The sequence below is a fragment of the Hibiscus syriacus genome, unplaced genomic scaffold (genome assembly GCF_006381635.1).
Source record: "Hibiscus syriacus cultivar Baekdansim isolate YM2019G1 unplaced genomic scaffold, ASM638163v2 tig00110633_pilon, whole genome shotgun sequence".
NCBI lineage: Eukaryota > Viridiplantae > Streptophyta > Magnoliopsida > Malvales > Malvaceae > Hibiscus > Hibiscus syriacus.
Window position 1 is genome coordinate 1,723,594 of NW_024062806.1, and position 24,458 is coordinate 1,748,051.

Genomic DNA, 24,458 nt, shown 5'->3' on the forward strand with positions numbered 1-24,458 from the left:
TATATGCAAAAACGAAGTCAAAAATATTAGTCAGCTTCGATAACTTAATTTAACTATTGACAAAAATTGAATTAAAATACATCAATTTTTTTACTAAAATAAACCTAAAGCAATCGATTTAGATCCGAAACTACAAGTGTACACCTGCAAGCGTTTCAAAAGATTAAAAGAAAGTCGAAGTTATTTTTTTTCTTTTACATATAATCCCAGTCATGAAACAATATAAAACTAGAAATAAAAGGAAATGAAATTTCAGCTATTGAGAGTGAGATAGAGTTTCAACAGATTGAATAATTTATTTACCTCTGTACAAATCTGAAAAAACAAGTTCCGATCCTCAACTTGTGTCGCCTTTAGGCGACTCTTGCATGCTGGATGTTGGGGATGGAGTCTGCTCCGAAGCTTCAGCCGATTCCATATGCTCAATGAAACTCTCTCGATCCGAATTCCCAGATTCCCCATTGCCTGAAGCAACGGTGATTTCTTGGGCAATGGTGCATGCTGATTTTTCTTCTGTCTGGCGATCAGCTTCTAATGGTTCCTTGGGTGTGGAAGATGGAGTTTCTTTGCTACGAGAGTTGGTGTTAAATGTCAGCCATTTGAACTGCAAATTGATGCCTTGCCAGCATTTACCATTTATATAAGCCCTTTCTGCCGATTGGCGAGTGCCATAAGTTATAAGCGCCAAACAATTCTTCAATGGCTCTGACCTGGTATCATCGGCATCTTCATTTTCCACGTCCTGTAGTTCCACAGAGAAAAGATCTCCATACTGTAAGAAGTGCTCCTTCAAAACAGCAACCTAATTGATAATCAGATATGAGTTACCTCTCATTGACAACAACAAAGAGCACAGACGCAATTGATTTTGTCATTATAATTGCCACTTTTAGATAGGGGAGAGAGACTCATGCCTAGAATTTTAGGCAAGGATCAAGGACTAAGAACAAAAGTTACATGCTACTCGGACCTGGTTGATATGGTTCTGTCAGATTTTTTTTCCTAAGCTTTTCCGTAGGATCATATCGCTATACCCATTTCTAAATATATGTCGGATACTGATATTTCAAGAAAAATGAAGAATCGGAGCAATATAGCTACAATATACCCAAGAATCAAAATATCAGAGGTTTCCTCAAAGAGCATGCAAAAGATTATACTCGAATTTTCATGTGAAAGAGCATAAAGTTCTCTATTCATTAACTGGCTTCATTACACCTTTGGAATAATTCTTCCGCATAAAATACCAGGAGTAAATACAATTCTTAGATGAGGAAAAGGGGAGAGGGTAACTCACATCTGCAAAACCAGAAGGCAATGGCGGAATAACTCTAAATGCAATTGGTCGGTTGTCCAATTTGTATTTATTCGCCGGGAATGGATGCCTAATAGGTGCAGACAGATGAGGCTTACGAGACTGCTGCTTTGAGCTTGTAGATTCCTGCAATCCCATGGAGGTACTCGGTTTTGGGCTTTGAGATGCACCATTCTCAGTCAATTTGTTCTTATCTGTCATCCCTATGGAGTATGGTTTTGCTGCAGAAGCACCAGATTCAGAGGAACCAGGAATCAAAGCTTTTGCAGGATCAGCTGCAATACCCACCTTTTGCCTCTTAGCAGCTGGCTCAGTCAGTAGATCTCCCTTGACAACACTAGACTGCAAAAGATTGAAATAGAATCAGATGTTAAACCCACATTTACAGTTAAAACCCTCATTTTCTGTTCCATCATTCTCTCTCTACTAATGCCAGCGTGTGTACGCAATCAAACTACTGGAAAATAAAATGCATGCATGGTCCAATAGTGAAGTTTTTCACATCACTTGGCTACAGAATATACTATCATTCAACAAGACCAAAAACATGCAACTTCCGAACCTGATTTCAACACAACAATTCTTGTGACAACGTAAAATATACTCGAGAAGTGCATATTTAGGAAAATTGTCTATAAAATTAAAGAAAGTTGTTTGTACTTGTTTCTCAAGTTTGTCCAACTGGCACCGGAAGTCATTCCGCTTTTGCTCCAGCATTTCCTGCTTCTTGCACAATTCCTCTTTCATTTGTTCCAGAGCGTCTAACTTTTTCTGCAATGGAGATGGAAGCTGGGGACCATTCATTCTAACAGGCTTAGGGGAGTTCAGAGAAGGCACATCGGCACCATGGACAACATTACTCTTTTGAGCAACAGGTAGAAGATTATCCTTTCCTCTATTGGCAACAGGTTGAGCTGGAATAGAAGAAGCTGTTAGAACACGTGGAGTTACAGATACGCCACTGCCACTTTTTATTCCATCAACAGGTATGTTATCCCGATTAGCCCACCAAAGCTTAATAAAACGGTTACCCATTACAGCATCAGGTGCCTTCAAAGCAGCTTCTGCCTCTTCCCTCCTTGAAAACTGGACGAAGGCCCGTTCACCATTTAATGGAAGGTAGATGTCAATAACCTCTCCGAACTTACGAAAATGAGAAAGAAGAGCCTCTCTTTTGTTGCATTTCTGGGGAATCCCGTTGACAAACAGCGTATGAAGTGCCTTTTGTGTTGGTTTTCGGCTACTACAAAAATCAATCTGCGACTTCAATGAAGAATCCATAACTTTGGAGCCATCATCCTCACTGTTGATCCGTCTGACAAGACAAGAAATGTCTTGAGAGCTAGGAAGTGCTCCCTGTTCTTCTTTGGTTTCATTCTCAGGATGGTCCGAGGGTATTGGACCAATTTTGTCTTTTGTGTCTATTCCACTTCTGGAGCTACCAACTCTACCCCAAACAGGCAAGTTCATGCACTGTGACCCGGTGCTTCTAATTGGCAATTCATTATCAGCACTATCACGTAAGCAGCCATGAGGACGATCAGAGATGTCACTATTCGGCAACGGTTCTGTTTCATTAGTCTTGGGTGACCGAAGTCCAGTCAGTGCAGCTGATGCTTCTGGGCCATTGTTATTCCACAAGGGTTGATCAGGGTCATACAAATCACCATTTGCACTAGTAGAACCAGAATATGCACTATTCAAACCTACAGCATCCTCCGTAATTCCAGATTTATTATTTTTGCTATGTATGCCTTTGCTGTTCGTCGAAGTGGTTGAAGGAGGAAGGCCTGAAGGTGGTGGCCCGGGGCCAGCAGGTTTTGCCAATATTTGTGCACTTGGAACCGTGACAGGAAGGTTAAACTGCAACAGACTCTGCAAATCGAAAAGAAAATTACCGTCAACTCAGATACACGGGGAATGCTAAATCTTGCAAGGTTATAAGAAAGAATCTATGTTGAGCAAGAAACTTTCCTACCAAGGTAATTTGGATTGCAAGCAATAAATATTGAGAACATTTCAGAAAATTAGAATATTTAGACTAAAATGTAAGAGCGAGGCTGAGGTTAAAGCGCTTCTTCTATTGGTAGTTCAGCATATAATGCAAGTATATTGCCAACAAGCATTTAAAAGTTGTTAAAATGGAAAATTTTAACATTAAAAAAAAAGAAAAAAAATCTTTAACACACTGCTCATCATTATACTTTTTGAGGGCACCAAAGGTAAACTGGATGAACAATCTCCCTACCTGGTCCTAAGTGAAATTATATTGGATGAACAAGCATATAAAGGCTCATGGAAAACAGCATAAGCCTCCACATGTCAAAATCAGGATAAACATTAGCACAATGCATACCTGAACATCTTCCACAACAATACGATTGACACCATGCTCCATTGGGCACATATCTCCTCTTAGACAAAATCCACGCTCCTCAAAATCTCTGCAACGTTGGAGAGGAATGCCCATATTTAATGAAGAATTCATCGGCGGCCTGAGTACCCCTTGTAAACCAATAGAATGGAGCGTATCAAGACCACCATTTGGTATTCCTGGCATTAGCCCAAAGGCACTCCATGATGGGGCTTGTGCGTTTGAAAGATTTGGCAATCCCCTTCCTGCAAAGAGACCTGGAGCAACTGATCCTGGCTGAACCATTTGATAAGCAATATCAACAGAGTTGAACCTAGAATCACGTTGATTCCAAGAGGAGTTATCCCTTCCTCTTCCGCGGCAAGGACCAGAATCTCCGCTGAATGTTTGGTTTGGCCTAATTCTATGGTTCAGGTTCAAATGTCCTCGAGGAAGGGATGCTAACCCAGGGAATCTTCTATCAAACTTAGGTCTCAAGTCTTTTTCTAGAGGCGAACTGTTAGAATTTTTCCAGGTTTCACCTGCTTGAGATTCATTATGCCCATTTCCAAAGGGTTTATTGCGCTTTCTGTATGGCCTTGTAAATAAAGGATCTGTAGAATCTCTCTCTAAAGGTTGAGAGCATGTATCCCGCCGCCGATGCTTATGGTTCCGATCATCATCTTCTTCATCACTAACTTCTTTCTCCTCAGGTTCACTTATGCAATCAGGAGGAGAAATACCACCGAGCTCAGGCGATGAGACTTTCAGCTTCATCAGATCCTTTTGAAATAAACAATATATTTGTATCCTTTTACAGCATGCAAAGCACTAAACTCAAACAAAATGCAGCAGTCGTTCCCTAGAGAAGAAATTTGAAGGAAAACATCTGAAGAAAGGAAAGAGTTTAGGTAGGAACTAACAATATAAAACAGCATAGAAGAAAGCTTATGCAAAAACCAAAATTAAATTGCAGATATTAAGGTCATTTACATCACCAAAAATGCAGTGGGAAAAGAAACATGTTAACATTTGAGACGAATAAAAATTATTTACGAAATCAATAAGACAGATGTTAAATCCATAAACAAGTAAACTCCATGTGACAGGTCATTCATCCTCCGATGAGGAATGGACTGTCTTTGTCGACAATCTTAGTAAGAGAGTTACTAGATCAGAGTTAAGAGATATTTTTAATCATTATGGAAGAGTAGTGAGGGTCTTTATTCCAAGTTTTATGGTTAAACCGAATTATAAATCATCAACGTTTGCCTTTGTGCAATATGCGATGGAGGAAGGCTGTAGAAGAGCAATACAGAATGTTGATGGAACGCTGATTGATGGGAAGAGAGTCTTGGTGGGGGTTGCAAAGTATAAGAAGGGTAGGAAAGGAGAAACAGAGGAAAATAGATTACAGTTGGAAGGTAATAAGCCAGTTAGAGGGGACAATGGGAGGCAACAGGAGGAACTGGAGAAACCACGAAGTCTGAGAAACGGTAGAACGTATAAGGAGGTTTTGAATGTGGATAACAGAAAGAGATTGGATCATGAAATACTGGAAAACAGGGGAGGTCAGAATAGGAAAAAAAATGGAGCAAGGAATGTATGGGAAATGCACATACCATTACAAGATTCATGCTGGGTGAAGAATTCCTTAACAAGGGATCACTTACAGGCTGATGTAGTGATGAAAGCCTTGGCAAAGGAGGGATTCGAGGTAAAAATAGTTAGGTGGGGATATGTAAGGAATGCCGGTATTATTGTGTTCAATTCAAATGAAGATTTCTTAAAGGCGTGGTCGAATTTTCGAGAGAAGTTATACATCTGGTTTGATTGGTTAGCTCCGTTGGTGGATGAAGAAGGTGTTCCTTTGGCATATTGCTTGGTTGAGTTTGTTGGTTTACCACTTCTAAGCTGGAATGAACCTTTTTTGGAGAAACTTGCAGGAAGGTGGGGAAAGTTTGTAAGCATCCCGTAGGAGACAAGAAATAGAGAGGACCTCTCATCGGCAAGAGTGTTGTTAAGGGTAGCAAGTCCTTTCGATGTACCCGAAACTATTACTGTAGGATCATATGGTAGATCCTTTAAAGTTAAAATTAATTTGGTCGCGAAGTGTAAAGCAAGCTCTGATGTAAATGGAGAAGAGATGCAAAACTATTCAGATGATGGCTACAGTGTTGATTATTCGAAGTAGGGTGATGGAGTATGTGCAGATAAGGAAGAAGACAATCGAGGAAGGTCAGCTGAGGGAGTTTCGTCAAAGGTGGTCATGTAGCTTTACAAAAGTCAAGAAAGTGGGATGATTGAAGAAAGCGGGGAATAATCTCTGAAAAAAAGTCTCACACGCAAACCAATATTTTTTTTTGATAAGAATTTCAAGCCTCGTTAAAACCCCCCTTCTTGATTAATAGAGCTTGTAGGAAAGCTCCTTAATCAGCGGAAGGAGGAAAAGAGTGTCTTAGGATTTTATTGAACCATAAAATTACATAAGATACAACCATTAATACACCCAACAGAACCACATAACTCGAAACACCCATAAAACAACCAAACTAAAAACACAGAATCAACCAATTCCTTCTTTAGCTAAGGCATCAGACTCTAAATTGGCTGTCCTACTAACCCATCTAACAACACCTTCTAAAACATTAAGCCTCTGAACAATATCTTTAATCAAAAAAGCATAAACATCAGGAATTAAATCCACTTCCTTAATCCAGTCTACAGCCACCTTGCTGTCGCTTTCGATAATCAGACGACCCTTCCTCTCGTAAATTCGCATAGAACATTAGACTCTTCTGAATAGCTTTTAATTCTATAAAAGTTGGAGGACCCGGACCAGCAGATTCCTTGAAAGAACTTAAAGTCAATCCTGAGGAGTCCTTCAAAACACCTCCAATTCCACTCTTCTTCCAATCTCTTGTAGTAGCAGCATCAACATTTAACTTTACAAAACCTTTAGGAGGAGGAGACCAAGGCAATATAGTTACAAGCCGATTAGAATTGAGAGAGCACAAATCCCCTAATGAACGATCTGAAATAAGAGAATCCTTAGGAATAGAAACCTCTTTGTACTTAGCAAGGAACCAAGAAGCTAGTCTAAACCTTGTTAGGAAAAAAAAAACAGCCAAATCTAACTTTCCTCCTTCAAACACAATATGATTCCTAACTTTCCAAGTTGTCCAAAGGACTGCCCCAGGAATAAAAGACCAAATTGTAGAGGTAGACTTCAAATTAGCCCAAGCTAGTAGGAAGTTTTTAGCATTAACATGAAAAACAGACTTAATCTTCCAGAAATTCAGAAATTTGTTCCAAATCGTCCACACCACCGAACAAGTGAAAAACAAGTGCGTGGGAGACTCCTCCCTCTTGCAAAGAGGGCACATAATGTCTTCAATTCCTTGAATTCCCCTTTTAACCAGTTCTGTCCTAACAGCCAGCTTCCCTAACACCACCTGCCACATAAAGGATTCCACTCTAGGCGGAATCTGACCCCTCCAAATAATCTTCTTCAAAAAATTTACCTCTTTCGAACCCAAAGTAATGGATGAACAAATCTTAGTGCCAGATGTAACAGTATACACCCCATCAGAACATTCCATAGATAGAGAAACAGAGGAAATAACGTTCATCAAATTAACCCACTACTTACTTCCCGGTCATTTAAATTTCTTCAAAACTGCATATCCCAAATTCAAACAATTTGCCCATTCTGTTAGTGGAAATGGAAAATAATCATAGGAAAATGATTAGAAGAGGATAATCCAAAGCCCAACTGTCCTGCCAGAACCTTATCAATTTGCCATCTCCAACTCGGAAGGAGTACAAACTTCTAAACTTGGAGCCAATACTGTCCTCTTTAAAGTGATTCATAACCACCGATCTCCAAATCCAAGATACTCTTTGTGGGACTTTTCTGTCAAACATTAACCAAGTTGGATCCATATTGTATTTAGAACAAATGAAGTCCCTCCAAACAGACCCCCTTTCATTAGCATACCTCTAATATTCATGAAAATAAGTTTTCGAATACCTAAGCCTCCCTCGAATTTTGACTTGCACACATTTTGCCAGTTAACCCAATGAATCTTCTTTCCACCTATTCCCCCTCCCCATAAGAAATTCGACATAATAGAGTTGAGAGATTTAAGAACCGAAACTGGTATCTTAAATAAAGATAAATAATACGTAGGGAGCGAACATAGAACCGACTTTATTAAAACCAACCTTCCTGCTAATGACAGTGAAGAAACCTTCCACCCAGCTAATTTATTAGTAAAATTATTAACCACATGACTCCAAAGTGCTGCAAAATTTCTAGTAGCTCCCAAAGGCAGTCCTAAATAGTCAGAGGGAAAATTACCCACAGAACATCCTATAGAATTAACCCACTGCTGAAGTTCTTCATTCAAATTCACACCAAACAGTTTACTTTTCTTCATGTTGAGCTACAAACCAGAAATCACTTGAAACACTCTAAGCACCCTCTTCACATTTAGAATTGCATCTTAGAAGCCCCACAAATTATAATGAGATAATCCGCGAACTGTAGATGGATAATTTGAAAGCACCCTCAACCCCTTCTAAAACCAATCCGGAAAACAGTCCCTGTTCCACAACCTTTAAAATTAGCAGATTGAGAAGTTCTCCAACAAAATTAAACAACAAAGGTTATAATGAGCACCCCTGTCTAAGTCCTTTAGCCATTGGAAATTCCTCAGTAGGAACTCCATTCACTAAAACAGAAACCGAAGCTGTGGTTACACATTTTTTTATCCAACCTCTCCACCTAGAACCAAATCCCATTTTCTCCATTAATAGAAACAAAATGTCCCAATCAACCGAATCATAAGCTTTCTTAAAATCTGCCTCGAAAATACAACCTTTAAGACCATTTTTCCTCCAATAATCCACTCCTTCATTTGCAATTAAAGAACAGTCCAATATTTGTCTCCCTTGGGTGAAGGAAAATTGTGTATGGCCAATTAAGTCTGAAATACAACTCCTCAACCTCCTCGATAGGCACTTAGAGAGGATCTTATATAATCCACCAACTAAGCTAATAGGTCTATAATCATTAAGGTCACCACTGTTAGAGACCTTAGGAATAAGAGTAATAAAAGTATGGTTGATGCCATGATCCCACTCTTTCCCCGAATAGAAATTGGAAAAGAACTTCATAATCTCTCCTTTAAGTACATTCCAATGTCTCTTGAAAAAACCCAACTTAAAACCATCTGGCCCCGGGGCTTTATTGATATTACAAGACTTTAAAGTATCCCAAATTTCCTCCTCAGTAAATTCTTTCTCCAAGCTTATACTCTGCTGAATTGAAATTCTGGAAAAATCCAACCCAATATCTTTCACTTCTAAGGTTGATTTGTCATTAAAACCCTTAAAGAAGTGGTATTTAACAGTGGCCTTTATAACATTAGGGTCTTGAATAACATTCCCCCTGATTATAAGAGCATTCAAAGCATTTCTTTTCCTCCTAACTGAAGCACATGTATGGAAGAATCTAGTATTTCTGTCCCTATCTTCTACCTACTTGGATCTAGAATTCTGGAACCAAATCTGCTCCTCTATCTTATGCAACTTCCATAACTCTGATCTTAACTCCTTTAACTCAACTGCTTTCTCATCATAAGTACCATCTTGCTGCTATTGAACCTCCACTTCTAATTTTTGAATCTTCAATTCTAATTCTGAAATTAAAGCTCAAGGATACTTATCTCTCTTCCCTGCCCAATTTTTAATGGCAGTTTTGGTTTTTTTCAGAATATTAAAATTCCAGCATTCCTCTGTATCTCTTTACATTCTTGAATTGAAGAGCTGACCAGATCCTCGAATCTAGCTTCATCCATCAGATAATTAAACAGTTTAAACGGTTTTTCCCCCAATTAACACCTCCATTCTCAATTCTTACAGCATTATGATCTGACAATGATCTTGGCAGCAACGATTGTGTTAAATCTAGAAAAGTAGCCATGAATTGGCTATCCACCAAAAATCTGTCCAGCCTAACATAGGTCGGGGAATCTTGGTTATTACACCAAGTAAACTTACCTCCACTCGATGGCAAATCAATTAAACCTGTATGAAGAAGAAATCGACTGAAAATCTCTATAGAATTCCTGTTTTAGGCTCTACCAATCTTCTCATCTTCATGTAAATAAACATTAAGGTCCCCTCCAACACAAATAGGCTCAGAATGTCCTCTAATGAACATGCTTAACTCTTCAAAAAAACTCTCTTTCTCCTCCTTAACCGAAGGGCCATACACATTAATGAATCTGCACTTGAAATTATTTGCACGAAACCTCCTCGAAATAGCAATAAATCTTCTGGTTGTACACTGATTTTGCAACTCAAATACATTATCATCCCAACAAAACAGTAACCCCCCTGACGAACCAACCGATGGATACTCAATAACCCCTTGCAAATTATTTAACCCATTCCTTCTCATAAAAGACCTTTGAATCTTCTCCAATTTCGTTTCCTGCAACCAAAGAAATTGAGGATAGTAATTAGAAACTAGCCTCTGAACAACCCTTTTTTTCTCTCTTCTACCCAATCCTCTAACATTCCATGTTATTATAGATAAGTTTAACATCATCATAGAGCAATCAACCATCTAAACCCCTCGCAAAATCCCCCTGTTTGTCCATCCTCAAGCCTTTCTCAAACTAATAATCTTATCCAAAAAGGCTTGTTGTCCTTGCTTAAAAGAAATCCCCAGCAGCTTACTTATCTCCAAAGTAGCTAAAGCTTCTTCCAATAAATCTAAAAAGCCTGAAGAGGAAGCTGTTGAAATGCTCACTCTTTCTAAAGCTTCCCTTAACAAATGTCTTCTAGCTCTTCTGATAAAAAAACCAGATTCAAAACAATGATTATCACCCATTGACTGCAATCCTTCAACCACCCTATCCACACTCTTATCCCCTGAACTCAATCCATCATTAACATCCTCACAACCCTGAAACTCTAGATCCACTGACAAACTATCCAGTTGAATACCTCTAGAATTCAAATTTTTCCAGTCCCTGACGATTAAGGCATTTTCTTTCTCAGGCTTAAAATTCAAGATACTTCCCAGCCAGTATTTTCTGCCCCTACACCTTTTGTAGACCCTTTTGTAACTTCTGATTTTCCTTTTCTCTAACGGCCCAGTTTTGGTACTTAACGAACTATCAGACTTATAAAACAGTCTACCCTTTAATTTACTTCCTGAGATATTAATGGTAGGTTTTATCACCATTAACTTAGAATCCTTGGCTCATAAACCAACCTGTTCAATAATCTCTGAATCTGACCTCTTCCCCTCTTCTTCTCTACTGTAAATTCCTGACTTAGCCAAATCCTGATCCTGAACAATATTCCCAAATTTATCAATTTTAATTCTTGGCCCAGCAGGAATAATCCTTATTACATAGGCCCAGAAAACTCATCTTCTTCTGATTGGGCTACAGACCCATCAGTCGACATATTTGAATCTCTCAACCCCAAACCTGCAAACTCACCCACTTTGATACTCCCCCTATTCTGCACTTCTGACTTTCCATTAATATCTGATCCAATTTTTGAAATTCTTGGAAATCGATTATCCCCACCAACTCCACAAAACTCGATAGCTGCGCCCAGTTCCATCCAACTGTCCACTCTCTGACGATTTTCTTCAAACGATCTATCAGAACCTTCCTCATTTTCTGGCCATACCTTGTCTTCTTCATTCTCAGTCATGAACGCTCCAAACTACCCCTCATTGGAACTGACTACCGGAGGATTGGTGGAAAAGAAAATAGTATCATCATTCGCCGATCCAATCTTCATGGTGACTTTGAAAGATCTTCCATATGATCCAATAGTAATCTGGTCTGGAACATCAAAAGGGCTAGCCACCCTAATTAGAAGTCTTGCCTTTGTAAGATCTTCCCTCTGCTTAGTGTCATCAAGAATATCTACCACCCTCCCCCATCTCCGTGCTATATTTTCAAGGAAAGATTCATTCCAGCATAAAGAGGTAACCAAATAACTCAACCAAGCAAAAAGCCATTGGAACACCATCTTCGTTCAGTAATGGCTCTAAACGATCGAACCAGAATTGAAGATCTTCTTCCTTCTTCATCCAGGCGTCTAACATTTCTTCAACTGAATTAAAAACTATTACACAAGAATTCCAGACATACCACCATCTAACAATCTGGACGTCATAGCCTTCATTTACTAAGGCATTATGAACAAAATCCAACTCAAATGAATGCTTAATAATCCCTGTCAATGATCTTTTAACCCAGCTCGAGCTCTCAGATGAAATATACATCTCCATGATGTTTTTCTCGACTTTTCCCCTATTTTGACCATCAGTGGCCATATCCTTGATCCCTAGAACACTCTTCGACCTCCTGTTAGACATCAATGCATCTTTATACGATCTGTCATCCCTCAAACTTCTATGAACATCATCTGGCTCTTTTAATACGAAATATATGCAGTAATTGAACATACAACCTTCTTTAAATCGTTATTGTTGTGCTCTAACCATGCACGAGATTCCTTGTATCTTGCGACTCCAACCGTGATCCTTCTCCCATCTATGACCGCACCATTAAGATTTTCTACAGCCCTTCTCAAACCATTCTCATTTCCAAATTGCACAAAAGCAAAAGTGGAAAATCTGTATTTTGGATTTCTAGTTTCCTTGGGGATATAGACTCTCTGAACTGGACCATGAACTAAGAACATTTCCTTTAATGCACGTCTTGACACTCTCCGACTAAGATTATCAACAAACACCTTCCAAATCTCCTCGGAAAATAAATTACTTTTCGCCATTTCTCTCTCAACGGTTGATGTACAATATTCCTTGGGTTATCTTTTTCTCTCTTGGTGCTTTGATCCTTCCAATATCGTCTAACTACAATCCACCCACGCAAACCAATATTAATGGGGTGTCAGGCAAATTTGAATTTGAATTAAATCTTAATAGGGATTATGCGGGTCTTGGGCTGCGAGAAGTTGTGGACCAGTGTCATTCAGCCCATTCTGATTCTAACTGAGAGTCATATTCGCCAGTTACAAAAATAATTCCTACTGGGCCTGCTGTGAAATTTAAATGGGATGGGCTAGAAAATCAATCCAAGGTTCAGTCTCTTTTGGAATCAAATGAAGATGAAAGATGCTACATAATAGAGGAGAAAAATGGAGTACAGGAAGTTGAGGGTAATGTTTTCGGTAAGCAAGTAGAAGGAAAACTAATACAGGAGGAAAACAGTGAAGTTAATGTAAGGAAGTCTAAGCAGTGGAATCTGGGATATCCTGTTTCTACAAGTATGTCTATAAGAAGTGCACCTGATGGAAGGAGGGGAAGTGCACCTGATGGAAGGAGGGGAAGAGCACGATTTGCTAGAGTGTATAGAAGGACAAGAGATAGAAGAATCTGGTTGTGTTCGGGTATTGAAGAAGAAAACACTGGTTCAGACGGTATTCTGGAGCATAAACAAAATATTACTGAATTTAGAAATAGTCAGCAACTTCCTTCAAGAATTAGTGGATGCGAGAAGGATAAGGATAATATTTGTCCTGACAATTTTCAGAGTATATCTATGATCCCCCTAATTCGCAGCAAATTTTCAGAGACTGTGGCAACAACTTCTTTTACTACTTCAGGGATTGCAAAAGATCATAGAAGGGAGAAAAGAGTTTTAATCACTGAAGCCTTGGACTTGGTAAATATTAATACTGCTTCTTCATTCCTTTTTCCGAAGTTGTTGGAGGAAGCACTAGCTACATGGGAAGTTTGTCAAATGTTAGGTATTTCATTCAAGGAAGGGAAAGAGGCTTTTATTGAAAAAAATTTAAGTCTTGAGAAAGGTTCAGAGGTTGTAAGGGAAGGATGATTGTTGGACAGTATATGCTATTTGCAGGATTTGTCTTTTGGTGTTTGGGGTTGATTATTATATGCATAAATTAAGTATTCTTTCATGGAACATAAGGGGTCTAGGGAGAGGTGAGAAGTCTGTAGCAGTCGCAAGGCAAGTAAAGAAGATAAAACCGGTTTTTCTTTTTATTCAAGAATCTAAGTTGGAACAATGGCATGTGTCGATTACAAGGAGGATAGGGGGTAATTTGCTAAAGGGAGTATTGGTGTCCCCAGCTCAAGATCATCGGGGGGTTGATTAGTATGTGGAATGAAAGTGTGGTTCAAATCACAGGTCAGCAGGTTTCTGGCTTTAGTGGGGAAATTTATGAATGGTCAAATGGAGTTTGCAGTTATAAATGTTTATGGGCCTCCTATTGAAACTGAAAAGGAGTTTTATGGGGAGCTGTTGAATTTTGTAATTTCTCTGAATATACCAGTATGTATTGGGGGAGATTTCAATGCGTATCTTGATCCGGAAGAAAAGCAAGGGAAATCACAAAATTGGCATGCCATCGATATACTTAGATCATTTGTGTAACAAGCTAACCTTATTGATTTGCCTATGTCAGGAGGAACTTTCACTTGGTGTAACAATAGAGAATCTTCAACATGGGTTAGATTAGATCGGTTTCTAATTTGTGCCAGATTTCTTAACAGTTTTCCTAATGTTGCACAATGTCTTTTATCGAAATCAATTTCAGACCATAATCTGATCTTGTTGGAGGATGTTTCTATTAATTGGGGACCTAAACCTTTTAGGTTCTTTAATTTTCTTTTGGAAGAACAAGGTTTTGATGAGTTGGTTAAAGAATCAATGGCAATCGAGAAGAAGAAGAAGAATAAAAGGGGAATTTTCAGGATGCTACGGGCTGTTAAAAATAAAATCAAGAATGGTCTGGAAGCAGTCACAGAGGGCTGGCAGAGTCCATTTCGCTGCTGGAATTCAAAATTAATGATTTGGACAGAAAGTCACAAGCTGGAATTTTGTCTTCAGGTGAGTGGGATCAGTTGATTGAATTTAAAAAGGAGTTATGGAGGCCGCTGAGAATCGAAGAGAGTATTTGGTTTCAGAAGTCCATAAATAGATGGATTAGAGATGGAGATAGAAATACAAGGTTTTTTCACTAGAGTGCTATGAAAGGAACATATATAATACGATTCATTCATTGAAATCTGAAGGTGGGGTTATTAAGGATCCAGAACAGATAAAAGCATGTGTGTTCAATTTCTTCAAGACTGCCTATAATGCGAGATCAACTTTGGAAGTTGACGGATTTAATTTTGATTTTAAGCAATTGATAGTAGCTCAAAGGGATTATCTTGAAGAAGAGTTTTATGAGCAAGAAGTTTGGCAAGCAATTTCAACCTCTGAAAGTTCAAAAGCTCCTGGTTCAGATGGTTTTACCATGGGCTTCTATAAGAAATATTGGAATAATTTGAAGGAGCAGATCATGGAGTTTTTCTCAGATTTCTATAAAGGGAAGAAGTGGGTTCATGAGGTAAATCATGCATTTATTACCTTGATTCCAAAGAAAGGTAATCTAGAGAGTATTGAAGACTATAGACCTATTAGTCTTATGGGCAACTTATACAAATTTCTCTCAAAAGTTCTTTCAAAAAGACTTATATCCTGTGTTAATGATATTGTAAGCCCCACTCAGTTTGCTTTTATTCCGGGGAGGCAATTGTTGGATTGTGCATGTTTAGCTAATGAAGGAATCGATTTTTGGAGGAAACAAAGGCTTAAAGGGGCTATTTTTAAAGTGGATTTCAGTAGAGCATATGATACTGTGGACTGGCATATTCTTCTAAGGCTAATGAAAGACACGGGCTTCGGTGACAGGTGGTGTTCATGGATTTCACAGTGTATTGCCACTACTTCAATTTCGGTTTTAGTGAACGGGTCACCTACAGAAGAGTTTCCTATTGCTAAAGGCTTGAGACAAGGCTGTAGTCTTTCTCCTCTTCTGTTTAATGTGGTTGGTGAATTACTTCATATGATGTTAACTAAAACTGTGGAATCTGGCCTATTTCAAGGGTTTTCTTTTGGCAGGAATCAAAACAATTTTACTTTGTCTTATCTTCAATTTGCAGATGATTTAATTATTTTTTGTCAAGCTTCCATTACCCAGATTAAGAATGTTAGAAGAGTTTTGAGGATTTTTAGCTTAATGACGGGGCTTCATCTTAATTTAGCTAAAAGAAAACTTTATGGTATTAATGTGGAGGATGACATCTTGGGAGATTGGGCTTCGGCTATTGGCTGTTCTATTGGTTCTTTTCCATCGGTCTATTTAGGCCTTCCATTAGGGGCAAAAAGGAATTACGAGAAATTGTGGGAGCCGGTCATCGAGAACTTCAATAAGAAATTGGCAGGGTAGAAAGCTTCCTCTTTGTCAATGGCTGGTAGATTGGTGCTTATCAAGTCAGTATTGTCATCCTTACCGGTCTTCTATCTATCTATGTTCAAGATGCCATCTATTATATGTCAGAAGTTAAATTCTTTGATGGCAATTTTTTTATGGTGTGGAGGGGATGAGAAGAAGAAAATGCATTGGGTCAGTTGGAATAAGATTTGCAAACCGATGAGTGGCGGAGGTATGGGAGTTGCTGATTTGAAACTTACTAATCGAGCTTTCTTGGGAAAATGGATTTGGAAGTTTGCTAATGAGAAAAATTCGATGTGGAAGAGATTCTTATGTAGCAAACACAATGTTAGTTGTCATTCCATGGATATTACCAAGGTCCTCTCTCACAAGGACTCTTGGATTTGGAGGGGAATTGTGAATAACTTCACCAAAGATGATTTAATTGGAGGTTGCCTTAGATCCCACGCAAAGCTACAAGTAGGGAATGGCAATTCGATCTCCTTTTGGAATGATACTTGGTTAGGGATTTTCCTTGAAAGTTCTTTTTCCTAGGATTTTTGCCCTTTCATCAAATCAATTGGGCAATGTTGCTGATTTTGGAAGTTTTGATTCGAATGGATGAGAGTGAAATATTAAGACGAGGAGGAATCTTTGTGATTGGGAAGTGGTTCAGTTGTTAGAGTTATTGGATAGACTTAAGGACATTAAATTAATTGATTCTATGGAAGATTGTTTGCTATGGGATGGCGTAGGTGAGAGGTTGTTTTCAGTAAAAGCTTGCAGGAGGTCTTTTTCCTCTTCTAATGAGGAATCATTTCTGTGGAACAAATGTGTGTGGATGGGTTTAGTTCCTCCTAGAGTCGAGGCATTCCTTTGGCAAGTATCCCATAAAAAAGTAGCGGTGAGAGTTGAATTGAAGAAAAAGGGGGTTCTTATAGGGGTGATATTCTTTGCCCTTTATGTAATTAATGTGAAGAATCTGTTCAGCATCTTTTTATTGCTTGTCAGGTTTCGTGGGAATTGTGGAACAAAATTATAGGCTTCTGGGGTATTAGGTTAGCTATACCCTCTGATCCTCCCTCCCTTTTGGTCTGATTTGAGGCCCTATTTTGCTAGTGGAAGTTTATTCCAGGGGCAGTCTTATGGTCAATATAGAAGATCAGAAATGAAATTATCTTTGAAAGTGGAAAACTGGACAGATTCTCATTGTTTTTCACCGTTCGGTTCAGATTAGTGAAATGGTTTCTAGCAAAGTATCCTACTCTCTCTATTCAGGTGGATTCTTTTTTTTTTATAGGAATTACAGCCTCATTAAAAACCTCCTTCTTGATTAATGGATCTTTTGGGAAAGTTCCTTAATCAGCGGAGGGAGGAAAAGAGTGCCTTAGGATTTTATTGATCAATGGCACAGAACATAAAATACAGCCAGAAGACAAACTAACAAAACTATAAAATTTACAGAACACTTAAACAAAACCCCCTATACGACCATATTCTTTAATTGGTGATCCTTCATTGGCAGATAATTTTTCTGCATTTAAGGATTTGAATAGGCCTGTGGTCTGTTAGAGTCTCCCTCCAATTGATTTTTATAAGATTAATGTAGATGGAGTTGTTAGTAGTGTTGGGATGATTGTTGGAATTGGGGGTATTCTAAGAGATTGGAATCGGAATAAGCTTATTTTTTTCAGAAAATGTTGGTCCTACTCCTATCATTCTAGTAGAGTTGAAAGCTATCAAAAAAGGCATAGACATATTTCTCTCTTCAGATTGGGTATCGAAGGGAAGACTCATTGTGGAAAGTGATAGTAAGTTAACAGTGGATTGGATGAAAGATCAAACGACAATTCCTACTTTTCTTACAAATTTTGTAAGGATATAGTATCTATTGTTTCTGTGAATGAGATTATTGTGAGGTGGATTCCTAGGAGTTGTAACTGCGAGTCTGATAAGCTAGCAAAGGAGGGATTGGGCGATTGTTATCTTTGTTTCAGTGGGTTTGGGTGTTTAGCAGTAAGGATTTGTAAGAGTGTGTTTAAGTTTTATGTAACTGCAGGAGTGTTTTTAAGTCTTATGTACTTTGTTTGAAATCAATATATTGAGGCACTCTTTTCCTCCTTCCGCTAGTTGGTTCTTGCCTTAGGGTAAAGGACTTCTAAGAGGGAGATTTTTAATGAGGCCTCTTATTTCTATAAAAAAAAGTAAACTCCATAACTTATCAATATACTTCTTTGTTTGATATCATATTTGTCCCTTGAGCAGATTAATCTGCTTTTAACACAATTTCTACTGCACTTATTATGATAACCATATGTCCAAATGAATCATATAACCCATAGCCCCGAAAACCATAAATCAATTTAGGGAAGCAAGGCAAATGAGATAGCCTCTACAAAAAAGTTGACTATATTTTCGAATGCCTCAGAATTAAGTCTCTCATATTTCTATAACCCGATTTTGTACCCCAATAGTCAATCAAAGAATATTAAGTTCAAAGCTAACAAATTAAACTTTCATAGCTTTATGATGAGCTGTTTCCGTAGGCCCAAATCCAACACTCGAAGTCTCCAATTCAAATCCATCTACCAAAATTACAGAACCAAAACCAAATACGGCTTAGGCGCTTAGCCTCCATAGTTCAATTCTAAAACAATATTCATTAGTCTCCACAAAGAACATCTCCAACACTACTTTTGTGTTCAATCTTCATTTTATATTTTCTACGAAAAATTACTCCTATAAACTACATCGAATAACTTATGTTCAATAAAACCTCCTTTGAAAGGCCGAAAAGGCATCCTCACATAAATACCAAAGAACACATCAATTAAACCAAATGCCATTACCAAAAACACCATGAGTATTGCTGCGTTTTTCATGATGCTTAACTTCATAACAGAACTAAAAGTTACAGAAAATAATTGAATACCCCTATGGAACTGCTTCTACACTCAATATCGCTTCAAAGCTATGGAAATGACACAATAAAATTCGGAATAACTGATTTCTTTGCTCCTTGAGCATGAATCTTAATTAGTAACCTAGAGATGACAAGCTCAATAGCAACAATTCTTTAGTTAAATTACATTAACGCTGAAAAGACGAAAATCTTACACGCAAATTCAGTCGAAAATCAAGGGGGAAATATAGAAACAAACCCTAACCCGAAAACTATTAAAATTTGTAAAAAAAAAAGAGCTCAAATTAAAGAATTCCATGTATATCCAATCACATAAACGAAATTTGAATGATTAGGAAAAAAATCAAAACGAAATTAGCCATCTAGGCTTGTCAGAAAAAACAATAATCAATAAATAAAATCTATATAATAGTAGAGAAAAAGGGAACTTACAGAATATTCTAGAAGAGCAGAATGAACAATGCCTTCGGAGCTACCTTCTGATTCCGGATCCAATACGACCCGACTTGAAAACAAGAGAAGGTAAATTACGATGAGACGGAGGGCTATTTTGGGGAGATAGAAAAAAGGCAGGTCCGAGAGAGAAGGCGGTGAATGGCGTGATCGTAATGAAGTTATAATCGAGGGGGTAGATTTTAATTCGGACGTTGTCCCGATGGGAATGAGAGATTTGTGAAGGAAGAAATTTTTGCGCTCATTTGTATCTGCCCCCACAAAATTTCATTGTTTCAATTCAATGATTAGGGTTTCTCTTTGCCTTCAATGGTTACGGGAAAAATAATGTCATTGCCTGTTAATGCGTGTATTTTATTTATATTCGTACAGTTTATGTGAAAAAATATGAATTGAAAAAAAAACACACAATATTTTCATTCATCTAACAAAATATAATAAAATTTATTGACTGACTAATCCAGATCGAGCATTACAGTTTTATTCTGCAACCCTTCCAACTCAATTTGATCCATTCACAAGCGTCATGATTCGATCTACTGACCTTTTGTGTAGAAAATATTTGTTAATCTAGTTTGCGAATAGAGCAAACTAGGTTTGTCGTAACCGATTTTCGCCCGGACACAAAAATTTTACTTGGCGAGAAAGTAAAGCGAATAAAAAATGATTTTGATTTTAAAAATGTTTTGGGAGTCGCCATCGGCCTTTTGGGTTAGGTAGGTCGAATACCTAAAAATTATATTTTAAAAGAGTTTTTAAGAAAACATCATTTAAAAGATAAACCGGTATGCGTTTAACCAAAAATTCATTTTTTAATAGATAAAAAGAATTCGTGGTCGGATACGTTTGGGGAAGGATTAGCGCCCCACAACGCCCAAAATTGATACTCATTAATTATAAATTGTCTCTATTTTTGAAAATTTAAAAATTCAAATATATATTTAATTTATAATTCTGTTATTTAAAATTTTTAATAATTTTTAAGAAAATATATTATTTTTATATTTTTATAACTAAGATATTTATTTATTTTTAAAATACCAGAATAAGACATCTAGTTGCATTAAGACTGTCATTTTCTTATTATATAAAAATAAACAAATATTATTAATTTTTAAAATTAATCAAATAATATATATTAATAAAAATAAAATAATAATAATTAAAATATTAAACATATAAAATTAAAATATATTTAAACAGTAACTAAAATAAAATTAAAACTAAAGATAAAAAGTAATAAAACTTGTAATTAAATAAAAGTATTAAAATTAGTGACTAAATTATAACATATTAAAATTAAATATCTAATTTATAAATAATTATTTAATATTTAGTGACTAAATATGCTATTTTCCTATTATTAATTTAGGGACTAAAATAAATATATATAAAATTCAGACATCAAATTAAATTAAATTAAAACATGCTATTAGGGATTAAAATATTAATTAACAAAATTATGATGGCTAAATCGATTATTTGCTTAAAATCTATATATTTATATCAATGACTAAATTATAAATAAATAAAATTAAAAGATCAAATTATAAGGATCTAAATTTAATTTCAATGACTATAATGGAATTTTACAAAACCAGGATGACTACGCGCGTGGTTTGATCCTGCGCGAATTTACCCAAAAGCCCCTCCCCAAAACGACGTCGTTTTTGGGAGGGTATAAATGCCTCCCAACCGGCCCTAAAGAGCTAAATGCTCTCATTTTCTCATTTCATTTCTCTCTCTAAGAGAGAGAATGGAATTTATCTCCTCTTTCTCTCTAAAAAATCATCCAATAGAGGAAGGCCAGTCATCGGCCGGCAACCTTCCGCCGTCGATCACCGCCGTCGTCGGCTACCATCCACAGTGGCCGAAATTCCAAAACCCACCAAATCGAAGTCTTGTTTATCTTAAACCCAAATCTAAGCTTAGTTTTGCTTAAAAATCTACCAAACTCTATAGATCTACGTTAATACCTTTGGCTTTTAGACTTCTAGATGGTGTTGAAGCTACAACGACGATGGTAAGCACTCCTTTCAATATTTTTTTGTTTGTTTGTTGTCGTGGTCTCTCTGTCTTGCTCTATGTTTTTGCTTTGTTGGTATGTTTTGGCTTGCTCTCGGGTTGCTGTTGTCCGTTTTTGCTTACTGTCGATGTTGGTTGCTCATTCTTCCTCTATTTTTTTTGTTTCGATTTTGTAGCTGTGTGTTGTTGGTGATCTCTTCCCTTCCTTCAGGTTCAGTCGATGGGGCTTTTTATAAGCTCCTTCGTACTCCCTTTGGACCAGTTAAAGGAAGGTAACTCGGTGAGTCACCCACCTATGACGTGGCCGTCTTAGGGGAGATAAGGTGTGCAGTTGATGCTTGCTGGAAGCTGCTGGAACGAGGATATGGAGGGGCTGCTGGCAGTGCTGGAAGCTGCTGGAATTTACAACGTGGAGGGGCTGCTGGCAGTGCTAGAAACTGATGGGATTTGTAACGTGGAACTGCTGGAATGGGGAGGTAAAAATGGTGCTTACAAGTGCCCCTCTTTGCTCGTTGCTGTGGAGCAGGAATGGAGCAAAGACGTAAAGCACCATTTTTAGCTTGAAATGTTCAACTTATGAGCTATAAGTTCTTATCATTATGAATTTTTCGATCACTTCAAACGAGTTTTTCTTATTATGAACTTTTCCACTAGGAATGATGATATATCTATTTCTGTGATGGATTTGAAAAAGGTTGAACAATGTTATTCTCCTTATGAACTCTTCCATTTTTCCATTGGGGATGATAATCCATCTTTTTCTGTGATGTAATTTAGTAAAAAGTTGAACAAATTCTTCTTTTTCAGATGAGTTCTTCTCATTATGAACTCCTTCTGGAAATGTTGATATTCAAAAGAGGGGTTGTTGATTCAGCTTCATAGGTGATGAATCAAGCTAAGGTCAAATAAGTTTTTCTTATTATGAACTTCTTCTCCTTCTTCAGATGAGTTCTTCTCATTATGAACTTTATCTGGAAATGTTGGTGCTGATCTATCTCCTTTTGTGATAGAGTCGAGCAAAAGGTTGAACAAGCTCTTCTCATTATGAACTTCTTCTTCCTCTTCAGATAAGTTCTTCTCATTATGAACTTTCTCTGGAAAATATGATGCTGATTTATCTCTTTCTGGGATAGAATCAAGCAAAATGTTGAACAAGTTCTTCTCATTATGAACTTTTTCTTCCTTCTTCAGATAAGTTCTTCTCATTATGAACTTTCTCTGAAAAAGTTGATCCATAGAGTGATGGAAATTTCTGTTTCTAATGAAACTGTCTCAAGCGAGACGAATCTTGTTTTAAGAAAAACAATCTCAAGTGAGATAAATTACTATTTAAAAACATCTTGCACTGAAGGTCTTATGGATGACCTGTAAGGCTTATAAATTTGGGAAATAGCTTACTAAGTAAGAAACTTTGGAAATCGTTTTCTTACTATTCAACAATTTCATTTTCAGAAAAGATTGAATGAGAAACTTTGGAAATCATTTTCTCATTTTTCAAAATAACTTGTTGATTGGGTAACATGCCCCATTTCAAAATAATGTTTCCTCTGTGGATCGCGTCCATCTATTCTTTAGATTTTTGCGTGATTCCTGTATTTGAGATTTTGAATTCTACCTTCTTCTTGTAAGGTATCATGAATCTTCTTTTTCATACGAAGATCTGTAAAACTTCATATTTGAATGCAATCAAATTTATCAGTGTAATGCATTTTCTTTTATGCAAATGATGTTCTTATGAATGCAAAAAATGTTGATGCAATCTTCATTTGACTTCAAAGTGGCGAACTCAGTCTTCCTTTACTTAGTTATTCCTTTACAGGCTTTTCTGCATATATCAGTGTAGCAACTTATGCTATCAAGCTTGCATTTCTAAAGAACCATCTGATCAACTTGTATCTTTGTGTCTTATTCATTTCATTAAAGTCTCAAAAGAAATATTTCATTTATGAAACTCTTGTCGTAATTAGAATTATGACTTGATGCCCCATTTTTGTCTTTGATAACATCGGCTTTCTTTGCTTGGACTTGTGTAAAAATCTAATAAAGCTTTCATATTTGAAAAGAGAATCTATCATCTTTGGAGAGAGAATCTATCATCTTTGAAGAGTGTAGATGTAGATATGCATGACTCAGCAAATTAATTAGGAGAATAGAGTTTGTTCTGATTTGACTCTTGAAACACATCATAAGGAGGATTCATCCTAATTCCTTTCATGTCTCTACATCTAATTGGATCTCGAACAAAGCCATTCAGACCATATCATGTTGAGATGTTTAACAACAACCTGTCGTTCATCCTTAGTTGGCTCCACTAGTTTCTTGTTGTTAGAATTTCAGCTTCCCTTCTGTGGAAAGAAATCTTCATCATATCTCACTTCTAACCTTGGGGTTGAAGGAGACAAACTTTATCTCACATCAATAAATGAAAACACCATATGATAGCAACATTGGTTTAACACCATAATAACTGGTTCGTAAAACACATTCATCCTTACTTGTGATTTCTGCACAGATGTTTCGTAAACATTTGACAACACATTCATCATTTCCTGTGGCTTCTGCTTAGATGATCGTAAAACATTCGACAACATATTCATCCTTTCCTGTGGCTTCTGCATAGATTTCTGGTCATGGAAGCTCTTTCATAGTGTTCAGAACTTTTGTATGATATCATAAGACTACTTGAGACCAAAACTCAATGGGAATACAAGTGAGATGATGGTATGACCAAAAAGTTGGTCAAATTCACGAGATATGCTAGTGACAAATTGAATAAGAGATATCAACTGATCTTGATATCATCTTGAGCAAGGTAAGTGTGATACCGATCACGTTTTCTTCCATAATGAGTGTTGTAGGAAGTAGAAATACATCAGCTATAGGATCCATGTACAGAAGGAGGTTCATGGAATTCTTGTTGTTGTAGATGAAATGCACATGATAAACCAAATAGATGAAAACTCAGTTCACCATGACTGGAAATGATAACCCCAGTAACAATAGGAATAAGGGTAATATACGTAAGCTGAGCCTATTTCTTCAATGTCATCAAGTAAGTGAAAACTGATGTGAAAAACGACTTCGTAGCCTCAACAGCATGA

At 37.2% G+C, this 24,458-nt stretch overlaps 1 protein-coding gene across 2 annotated transcripts; it reads right to left on the minus strand.

The window, feature by feature from the left end:
* Positions 1–193: 193 nt before the first annotated feature.
* On the minus strand, positions 194–19,634 carry LOC120136564 (zinc finger CCCH domain-containing protein 41-like). 2 transcript variants are annotated; one of them, XM_039152555.1, is made up of 5 exons: positions 19,312–19,634; positions 3,672–4,530; positions 1,976–3,190; positions 1,298–1,657; positions 194–802 (listed from the first exon to the last, which is right to left on the minus strand). In XM_039152555.1, exons 2-5 carry the CDS (start codon positions 4,443–4,445, stop codon positions 338–340), a joined length of 2,814 nt encoding a protein of 937 aa, XP_039008486.1. In that variant the 5' UTR covers positions 4,446–4,530; positions 19,312–19,634; the 3' UTR covers positions 194–337. The 2 variants fall into 2 exon arrangements, with proteins under 2 accessions (XP_039008486.1, XP_039008487.1); XM_039152556.1 differs by having other exon boundaries at positions 3,672–4,557.
* Positions 19,635–24,458: the final 4,824 nt, after the last annotated feature.